Source organism: Pogonomyrmex barbatus, unplaced genomic scaffold (assembly GCF_055798465.1).
Source record: "Pogonomyrmex barbatus isolate J1 unplaced genomic scaffold, ASM5579846v1 scaffold6, whole genome shotgun sequence".
Lineage (NCBI taxonomy): Eukaryota > Metazoa > Arthropoda > Insecta > Hymenoptera > Formicidae > Pogonomyrmex > Pogonomyrmex barbatus.
In genome coordinates this window covers 1,246,267-1,257,019 of record NW_028297160.1, presented here as the reverse complement: position 1 = coordinate 1,257,019, position 10,753 = coordinate 1,246,267, and the positions used below count along the sequence as shown (strand labels likewise).

General features: G+C 28.5%; 2 protein-coding genes across 5 annotated transcripts in view; both read left to right on the top strand.

Annotated features, from left to right (window-relative positions):
• The first annotated feature begins 204 nt into the window (after positions 1-204).
• On the top strand, positions 205-4,034 carry LOC105422299 (uncharacterized). Of its 3 annotated transcripts, none has more exons than XM_011631643.2 (6): positions 205-402; positions 1,146-1,220; positions 1,287-1,386; positions 3,021-3,095; positions 3,354-3,550; positions 3,646-4,034. In XM_011631643.2, the coding sequence occupies exons 1-6, from the start codon at positions 359-361 to the stop codon at positions 3,770-3,772; spliced, it is 618 nt and encodes a 205-aa protein (XP_011629945.2). In that variant the 5' UTR covers positions 205-358; the 3' UTR covers positions 3,773-4,034. The 3 variants fall into 3 exon arrangements, with proteins under 3 accessions (XP_011629945.2, XP_011629925.2, XP_025072924.2); XM_011631623.2 differs by having other exon boundaries at positions 1,072-1,220; XM_025217139.2 differs by lacking the exon at positions 205-402 and having other exon boundaries at positions 1,030-1,220.
• Positions 4,035-4,449: 415 nt separating this feature from the next.
• The window catches only part of rudimentary (carbamoyl-phosphate synthetase 2, aspartate transcarbamylase, and dihydroorotase rudimentary), a 42,552-nt gene continuing 36,248 nt past the window's right edge, over positions 4,450-10,753 (top strand). Inside the window, exons 1-5 of one of the 2 annotated variants that reach the window (XM_089082328.1) lie at positions 4,450-4,769; positions 7,012-7,150; positions 7,774-8,056; positions 9,453-9,769; positions 10,038-10,605. In XM_089082328.1, coding sequence (XP_088938454.1) covers positions 4,592-4,769; positions 7,012-7,150; positions 7,774-8,056; positions 9,453-9,769; positions 10,038-10,605 — 1,485 coding nt within the window. In that variant the 5' untranslated portion in view covers positions 4,450-4,591. The remainder of the gene's footprint in view (positions 4,770-7,011; positions 7,151-7,773; positions 8,057-9,452; positions 9,770-10,037; positions 10,606-10,753) is intronic. The other variant, XM_089082327.1, reaches the window with a different exon arrangement.

The following is a 10,753-nucleotide window of genomic DNA, read 5'->3' as shown; positions in this document are numbered from 1 at the left end:
GTCACATTTTTTTTTGAACCCACATCCTGATATGTATAATAAAGATAAATTTGATTTGAAAATGTTTGTAACATCAATATTGCTGATCTTAATAGATTTATCACGAGAGAAATTTTATGATATTGCATTATATTGCATTATATAACGCGTTGGCAATCTTGTCAAAGTGCAGTTTGCGCAGAATCGTGGGGACAGAAGGTGGGATATGATGGAAATCGATGAAAAAACAGTGCTAGTGTCAGTTAGTGGCGTGATTGTTGTTAGTCGAAACAGTTCACGTTGATATATTTTTAATTACTTAATAAACGAAACATAATCACATCTCTCCAATGATAAATTTCTTTGAATAATTAATTAGATGAATGATGAAAAAGATATTCATTGTTTCTTTGTAGAAGAAAGGTGACGTAATATTAACTAACATTAATATCACATGTTTGTTATTATCTGTTAGCCCAAAAGTCTTATAAGTATAAATATAAGTATTAATTGATATGACAACATTAATTAATTTCCAATTTAAACATTAAACTCAAATATAACAGAACATAATGTTGCAACATTTCAATTATTTCGTAGAAATGTTGTAACATTGCTGCGATATCGCTGCAATAATCTGCTCTATATGAAAAAACATTAAGTTTTAATTTTTATATTTTTTTAATATATTTTCAGCAAAAAAACGCAAATAAAAAATATAATCTGTTTATTTATAAAAAAATTAAATTGCATTTTTTATATTACATTTACAAACATAAAATAAAACAATATAAATATAAGCTGAAATAGTTCTGTTTTATTCGTTTATATTTTGAAATACATCTAATATCTAATATCTAATATTTTGAAGTATATCTAATATATATCTAAAGTTATTCTTTTTGAATGTTGCAAATCGGTAGTTTGTTATTATTCAATTAAATAATTTGCTTATCTATTTATTAAAAATAGATAAACTTATCGTTCTATTTATTTCTTATAAGAGATAAATCTCTTTCAGTAAACAATTTGTAAGAATATTTTTATCCTATGCAACGCTTTGCTGAGCTAATTCATATGTACTTTGCAAAGAAAATGGCAACAACTGGAGATCACGTGGGTATCGCAAAAATCATTCCTGTTGACAATCCTGTCGATCTCTTCAGATTATGGCGCGACGAAACAATGAAATTTCAAAAAAGACTGATAGATGTCTGTTGTCTATCAACTGTCTCTTCCCCGTAAGTATAGCCTGCAAATATATTACTTAGTAGAATGATGTAAGATGAATATATTTCTTATTTTAGAAATTCCAAAGTCAGTTCGAGAAATTTAATGTTACGGGAATTTGATAATGACGGTTTTGTTATCATGACAGACGCACGCAGTCAGAAAGTCAAAGATATGGTAAATATTTATACATTAAATATTTATACATTAAAAAGTAATTTATAAATATATAGTGATTTATAATTTATATTGACGAAAACAAGTTCTATTTTTGATTGTACTTTTTTCGACTTATAATTTTTCAATCGAGTATAAAGTATTGATTTTAATCTCAATAGAAGGTTGTGAAAATCTAAAAACCAAGATTTTTCTCAATACTATTAGGTGTACAAAAAAGTTCTGAGCTTTTTTTATAAAATTCAATCTTTATTCAAAAACAAACAAAAAAATATTAATCAGCGAAATATTCTCCGTTTGCATCAACGACTTTTTGCCATATTTCGGATAACTTGCGAATTCCTTGATGATAGAAACTCACCGGCTTCGAAACGATAAAGTCATCAATGCATTTTCGTATCTCTTCAAATCTCACGAAATGTATATCAGCCAAATGATGCTGCAGCCACCGGAATAAGTAGTAATCGGAAGACGCCATGTCTGAGCTATACGCCGCGTGCAGGAGAAGTTCCCAGCCTAACGCAAAGATGTGGTCCTGAGTCGCTTTCGCAACATGTGATCGAGCATTGTCATGAAGCAAGATCACTTTACGACCAGTCCTTGGCCAGTAAATGGCCTCTTTTCTTCTAATGCATCGCTCAAATTGGTCAATTGTTGTTGGTAGCGGTCTGCCGTGATTGTTTCACCCGGTTGTAACAACTTGTAATACAACACACCTTTCCAATCCCACCAGATACAGAGCAAAACCTTTTTGGCGTGGATATTGGGCTTTGGCGTCGATGTCGAAGATTGACCAGGGTCAACCCATGATTTTCTACGTTTAAGGTTATCATAAAGAATCAACTTTTCATCGCCTGTAATGATTTTGTGCAGAAAATCTTTTTTCCGGAACTTTGAAAGCAAAGTGAGTGCAGTGCCGACGATTTTTGTTGTCTTCGGACAATTCATGCGGAACTCATCTGCCTTCCTTCTGAACCTTTTCCATCGTATGTAAACGTACGGAAATGGTTTGCTGCGTAACGCCAAGCTGTTCTGCAAGCTCTTTTTCAGTTTGCGCAGAGTTTATATTCAGCAGTGCTTGCAATTCGTCCGTTTCAATCTTTTGAGGGCGTCCAGTACGCGGTTCATCTTCAAGACTGAAATCTCCTTGGCAAAATTTTTGATATCATCTTTTACATGTAGTATGACTTACAGCGTTCTCTCCATATGCAGCACAAATCATTGCAGTGGCTTCAGCAACATTTTTCTTCAGATTAAACGCGAAGTGGATGGAAAATCGAATATGCTCTTTTGTTATTGCCATCGTGAACACTACTGATTTTTGAGGTTATGTGCATCAAATGCCAAACCGTATGGCATTTTAGAAGGCCAAATGTCAACGCTTTAAAATCGCAAAAGGGCGGGAAGATATATAAAATTTAAATTGTTATTTCGGTTGTATGAAATCTAACGCTCAGAACTTTTTTGTACACCTAATACTTCAGAAAAGAAATTAAAGTAAGTAAGATGCTATTAGTAAAGAGATATTTGGCAATTTCAAAACAACAATTTAACTCTTCTTTATGTTTTTCCTTTAATATTTTAATGTTTTCTAGATAATAAAAATCTTATTTTTTCTTATTTTCTTTTATTAGGAATGCAATCCGTATACTGCTATGTGCTTTTTATGGAATTACAAGAACGATAAACAATATTATATTATACGACAGGCAAGTATTTAATTTTGGAATAATTTGTAAACTGAATATTAAATACACTTTTTTTATCAGTGCATCCATTTAATTTATGGCACATATTTTATACATTCATTATACATCATACATCATATATTATTTCAAATCAAATATGTTGTAATTTTTGTACTTTTGCTTGAAATAATAAAAACATTTTTAGCAAAATGTATAAGAAATATATCTAACATTTTGCTAGAATAGCTAGTGCTTAAAATTCGAGAAGTAATGATTTAGGTAAGGATAGAAGGATCGATGAAAAAACTGGAAAGACCGGCTTACCAACTTATATACGAGAAAGAGCCGTTGTATTGTAAAATTCGAGCCCATCTGTGTCATCAAGATCAGCCGGCTGACTGGGACGATTTGAATCGACGGTACAATGAAATATTCGAAGCGCACGATGAAGAGGATCTACCAATGCCGGAGCATGTGTAAGTCTTCAACTGAATTTGAATAATTTGTAGCAAATGCATAGTTTTAATGCCCGATCGATTACAAATAAAAATAATATTTTTTGTATTTCCAGCGTGGCTTATAAATTATTGCCCGAGGTGATGGAATTTTATTATGCGAGAGATCAATTAATTGCCGATCGAATACGTTATAAAAAGAATGAAAAAAATCATTGGGAATATCAGAGAATAACAGCATAATTTTATTGTGTGTATGTTATATGTATACGCGCCACACATACACACACGCGCGCACGCGCGCGCATGCGCGTGCTTTTTATCAGAGCATTTGAATTGAGTTGTTATATTGCTCAAAATTTAAGAATTATCTCTGATTCTTATAATCGTAAACATTATTATATTAAATCTTTGTTATCTCTAATCACGATCAAATAAAGTTCTATACATGTAAAAGCTCAAATAATTTTTAATGACAATAATAAAAAATATGTTGCACAGTAAATGTATTGACTATGTATTAACAATGACATTTTTACTAATGATTACTTAAGTTTATATTATATTGAATTTTATATATATATATATATATATATATATATATATATATTTATATATGTTTATTTTTAGTACATTTTTTATATGTATATATGCTTTCTATATTAAACACATCAAAATGTATTATTATATTTTATTATATTAAAAAAATTAACTTTCAGTCGTAGATTATAAATTTCCAAATAAAATAGTTTAAAATTATATATTAGAATTAAAATTTTTGAAAATAAGTATCGATTTCAAGTATGTGTTTTGTTTGCCAATGAAATCTTCCCGCTAATATAACGTTACATAAAACATTCCATACTTTAACTGTGGCGTCCAATAATCGCGCAACATTTTCGTCACGTGACTTGCGCAGTAGTTCGACGCAACAAAGTGGGAATATTGCTCGCCAATTGGTCATACAACGCGCATTTACAATGCCTTAGCAGCGCGCATAGTGCTTCGTAGAGGAAACTTAGATGCTCGATAGCCTAAAAGCGTGCTCCCGGCTCACGACACATGCAGTATGTCGGAAGCACGTGCGTAAGGAGGAAGTATAATATTAAAATTTTAAAAATGCCTAGCCACGCATCCACCGGACTCAATGGCGCGACCGATAGTTATCTTCTTTTAGAAGATGGTAATGTTTTCTTGGGAAAGCGCTTCGGTGCCGACGTATCCGTCGATGGTGAAATTGGTAAGTTTGTGCGCAAGCCGAACACGTGCTTCTTTTACAAGTCGGAGCTGAATGCGTGCTTGTGCACGCTTTCCTCCAAGTTAATCTTCTTGAATCAACAAGTATTAAAGGACAGAGTACATTATTGTGATTTTCTCGCATTTGCATGATAGAGACTTGTTAGCATATTACGAGTGACAATATTCCCTTGTACCGACCGACACATGCAAAAAAGAAATGTGCGGCATGTTTTCGTGTAATTTATCGATGACATGTTTGTGATGCTGCGTCATTGCTTAATCTTAAATATGCGCACAAATTATGTCTTGAGTGTTCTAATTTGCAAAATGATATAACGATTGTCAATTAAATTATTTATAGACAGTTACAGATATTTGTATGGTAGAACATTACTGTTTGGCCATACATTGTTTCTTATCAGTCCAAAAGCTGTAGATATGATAAAATTATATTCATTTAGAGCATGGGATGCGTTTTTAAAAGCATGCCTTCTATTAAGTATATTAAGTATATTTTTAAAGTGTAATATATATCGATCCGTTATTACTAAACAGCGCGTCCATAAAACCATTTTTTTTATTTAATCATTGATATCTTTAATAAAAAGTAGATTTGTAAAACACATATTTTCTTACAGATCTTTAAAAAATTTAAAACTAAAATTAAAATTTTTAAATTAATGTGTTTTTATGAAAGGTAAGTGAATAAAAAATATTCCGAAAAGTATGGAAAATAATTGAATAATTAAATGAATTGCTAAATAATTGAATAAATGTGTTTCCTCATAAGATCGTTTTTAATAATAAAAAATTGTATTAAGAATTAAAAATCATATTTTATTTAAATATTAATTAATATTAAATTACACATATTAAAATATAATTATAAAATATATTTTTTATTTTTAATAAAAGATTTTGAATTAAAAAGATGATAATACTAACAAGAATTATTAATATACACAAATGTTATATTTCTTTAAATTGTTTATAAATTTTTTTGAAAATTAATAAAAATGTATCATATATCTAAATGCCACAGAAATCATTACTACAATTTCACATATATTATTTTTTTAATTTATTTTGAACTTAAATTGTATATATTTTGTACTTAAATTGTGTTATTAGTTTCCCTTCGTTGTTATTTCAAGTTGACCACTGGTGATAAGCCGTCTAAATGATTACGTTGCACATGTGGATGCAACACGTGGATGCCTTGTTTGATACGTCGGTTAAATCTCTTAGTTTTAAATTACTTAAGGGAAATATATTTAATATATATTTTAAAATAAATTCTAAAGAATAGAAATAGAAGAGAAATTGAGAAAGAGGAAAAAGAAGAAAAAGGACGATCTTTTAAAATTAGCTTAATATATTTTGCAATATTAATATTATCACAAATATATATTTTATATATATTTTTAAAAATATATATTTAGATGTATATTTTATACATATTTTATTATTATAAACATTATTAGTATAAATATATTGTTAATTTGTAATAAATACGTGATACGTAATTATACATATATCATATAAGAAAATACATCAAAGAATCTTTCGAATTAATGCAAACTTACTGATGCACGCACACACATACAATAAATTCTCACTTATAAATCCTCACATTGGATTATATTGTGCGGAAAATTTTCAAGCCTACATACTGCATAACGGCAATAAAAAGTTAACATAGCGTAGAACAAATTCCTTTCGAAAGGTCAAGCAAGAATTGATCTTTTGCTAACAACAGTATTATTAATTCTTTGCCAACAGTTCGTCAGCTTTTGATAAATCATAAATTTTGAGAAAAAAAAGTAATACACATTTTAAATTGAACTGTTTTTATCTTATTACTGCATTTAGCATATAGTAATATAGTAATCGATAAATTTAGAAACTGATTTGTAGAACCTGATTAAAAATTTAAAGTCCGTGAGCGTGATAATAAATTTTTCTCGCGAGAATAGAAATTAATATATCAATTTTGTCAACTAATATAATATTAGCAGCAAAATATGTTTTACAATATTAATTTTTGAATTAAACTATTTTGTCCCGATAAATTTTATATACTAATTTTATATACTAATTTTTATATCTTACATTTTTAGTTAAAACTGTGGACGTAACACATTTTTGGATTTACATTTTATATTTTACTATAAATATATTATGTAAAACGTAATGCATATGCATTTGTGTACATGTGAATAATAAAGATTATTTATTTGCAGTTTTCCAGACTGGTATGATCGGTTATCCGGAGTCGCTTACGGATCCATCTTATCATGCTCAGATTCTAGTGCTTACATATCCGCTCATAGGAAACTATGGTGTTTTTAATAATGAAAAAGACGAATATGGTATACCATAGTAAGTGGTCGTAATCATAAATTTAATTTGGCATTTATGAACAATTTTATGTAGTAATAATATTTATTTTTGTGCATCGCACGTTAATTGGCAAATTAAAGTTAAATATGTACTTTTGTCAGCCGATATTAATGAAAAATAAAACACGTTTTTATAATATTTTAATTGTAAAAATTTTACACGAAAAATATAATAATAATAAAATAATAAAGAAAATATAAAATGCTAAAGTAGTAAATGAAGAAATATGTAGCTGAAATAATAAATGAATGTCAAATAACAAATAAATAATGTAATTTTTTTCTCTAAAATTTCTCTATTAATATAAATTTTTCTCTAAAGTTTATTTTTTTTTTTTTTAATATTCTTTTTTTACATATTATAAAATATATTCTTCCGATTACATTTTACTATTTATATCTAATTCCATTTTATACTATACTTATACTATACTTTATATCAATTCATAAAGATATGTAAATATAAAAATATCTTTTAGGAAATATTGACATAAAAAATTTTTTATGTTAAATTTATGTTAATAAATGAACAAATAATAATTGCATAATAAATACCGAAAATATTATTTATTATTAATTGTCACATTGTTAATTTTCACTCAGTTGGTTTGAATCTTATCGTATTTGGGCTGCTGGACTCGTGGTCGGAGAAATTTGTGAGAAGCCCAGTCACTGGCGACAAACCAAGACGCTATCCAATTGGATGAAAGAACAAAACATACCCGGAATATATGCGATTGATACTCGAGCATTGACAAAAGTTATTCGCGAGAAAGGCACTATATTGGGTAAGATAGTTTTTGGTCAACCACCATCACTTACTCTGCCTATAACACCTCCAATAGAAGATCCTAATAAGAGGAATCTCGTTGCTGAAGTTTCTCAGGTAATATTCCGTTTCATAAATACATTTTTCTACGAATTATTTGTATAATATTTTAACTTTATTCGATATTCGGTAATGTATAACGTAACATGGTAGTGTGTATATATCGAATTATGTTATATTGACTTATGAGGAATAACAAATGTATCATATATGAATGCATATTTCTATTTTTACATATAAAGTTACTAGAGCATTAGTACAATTTAATAAGATTTTTTGTTAGAAACATTTTTCAGATAAAAGTTTATATATATATATGTATATATATATATATATATATATATATATATATATATATATATATATAAACTCTTATCTGAAAAATGTTTCTTTTATATATATATATATATATATATATATATATATATATAAGAAATTTGTGAAAAATGTTTCTAAAAAAAATCCTATTAAATTACTAATGCTAGTACTAATGCTCTAGTAACTTTACATGTAAAAATAGAAATACGCATTTGTATATGATATTTGTTATTGCTCATAATTCAATATAATAATCAATATAATATACATACACAGGGTGTATGTATATTATTTTAAAAGACCCATTGAAATATCTTTTTGTAAAAGCGTTTTAGAGAAAAAGATTTTAAACAAAAGTTATAGGGTTCAGAGGGGGACATCCGATGGTGACCTTACCTTTGTTACAAATGTCCCTTTTTAAGATCATTTAAAGGTCAACTTTTGTTTTTTAAATAGAAACATCCATTTTTTTATTATATATTCTTGTAGCTAAAAGCTCTGCAAGACACTAATATAATAAACATTATAATAAAGTATTTTTTTAATAAATATTTTCTGAATTATGAATCTTGAATTTGACATGCAATTTGACATAAGTTAAAATACGATGTATCTTTTTTTTTGGCGAACAAAGTCAGAAAATACTTACTAAAAAAATACTCTATTATAGTGTTTTGCAGAACTCTTGAGGTCAGCTATAAAAATATGTAATAAAAAATGGATGTTTCCATTTAAAAAACAAAAATTGACCTTTAAATGACTTTGAAAAAGGACATCTGTCGCAAAAGTAAAGTTATCATCGGAATCCTACAACTTTTGTTTAAAATGTTTTTTTCTAAAATACTTTTCTGAAGAGATATTTCAATGGATCTTTTAAAATGAGACACTTTGTATATATATATATATATATATATATATATATATATATATATACATATATATATATATATATATATATATACATATATACATATATACATATATACATATATACATATATATATATATATATATATATACACATATATATATATATATATATATATATATATATATACAATAATCGAATTCTCTTGTGTATATATATATATATATATATATATATACAATAATCGAATTATATAATATTTTTTAGCCAAATCCAAAAACGTATAATCCGAACGGGCATCCTCGTATATGCGTAATTGATTGTGGATTAAAATACAATCAATTAAGATGTCTGTTAAGACGTGGCGCTCGTGTAGATGTCGTACCATGGAACTACGATTTCAAAATCACCGAATTTGATGGTCTATTCCTTAGTAACGGTCCGGGTGATCCCAGTATGTGCCGCGTAGTCATAGAAAATATCCAAGCAATCTTAGCACAACAAAAGAGAAAACCTATCTTTGGCATATGTCTTGGACATCAACTCTTATCTATAGCCGCTGGTTGCACTACGTATAAAATGAAGTAAGGACTATGCTAATAACACGTGTGGATATCTTTCTTATTAGCAAATTCTGCTAAAAAAACAAAAAGGATAATATCATTAGATCACATTTCTTATCCTAAATATTCTATTTCAATATTCTATTTCAATATCTAATTTCAATATTTCCTTCTATTCTATTTATTTTCAAAAAATTATTGTTTTGTCATGCGCGAATAGTCTTCTTGTTATATAATATAAAATATAATAATCGATTATTACGAGCAATGCTTGTCACTCGTTTTGTAGCTATGGCAATCGAGGCCATAATCAACCGGCAACGCATCATGTTACCGAACGTTGCTTCATGACTTCACAAAATCATGGGTTTTGCGTCGATGCAACTCGCTTACCACCTGATTGGGAAGTACTTTTTATCAATACCAATGACAATAGCAACGAAGGAGTGGTCCACTCGAATTTGCCGTATTTTTCTGTTCAATTTCATCCAGAGCACACAGCAGGGCCTGAAGATCTTGAATGTCTCTTTGACGTATTCTTAGAGAGTGTAAAGGATGAGATTTATGATTGTTCTCAAATAACTATAAAGGATAGACTCACTCAGAAACTGACTTATCAACCTTCAACTCCAATTGCGACTGAACGACCGAAAAAAGTGTTAATTCTGGGATCGGGAGGACTGAGCATCGGTCAAGCCGGAGAATTCGATTATTCGGGTTCGCAAGCAATTAAAGCGCTGAAGGAAGAATCAATACAGACTCTTCTAATAAATCCTAATATTGCTACAGTGCAAACATCAAAAGGCATGGCCGACAAAGTATATTTCTTGCCGATAATACCGGAATATGTTGAACAGGTAAATCGGATTGCACTTAAAAAAGATAGATAGATTTTGAATGCGCAAAAACTCGGTAAACTTTGATTGATATTAACACAAACATGGATTAAATATGAAATTCTTTTATGAATTATTATTTATACTATATTATCAGTAAAAACTTAGT

Excerpts from the sequence above, each read along its gene's own strand:
- LOC105422299 (XM_025217139.2), top strand. The coding sequence starts at position 1,030 with ATGCAACGCTTTGCTGAGCTAATTCATATGTACTTTGCAAAGAAAATG. Across the intron at positions 1,221-1,286 it reads CTATCAACTGTCTCTTCCCC|AAATTCCAAAGTCAGTTCGA; the intron begins GTAAGTATAGCC and ends TTCTTATTTTAG. Across the intron at positions 3,551-3,645 it reads CTACCAATGCCGGAGCATGT|CGTGGCTTATAAATTATTGC; the intron begins GTAAGTCTTCAA and ends TTGTATTTCCAG.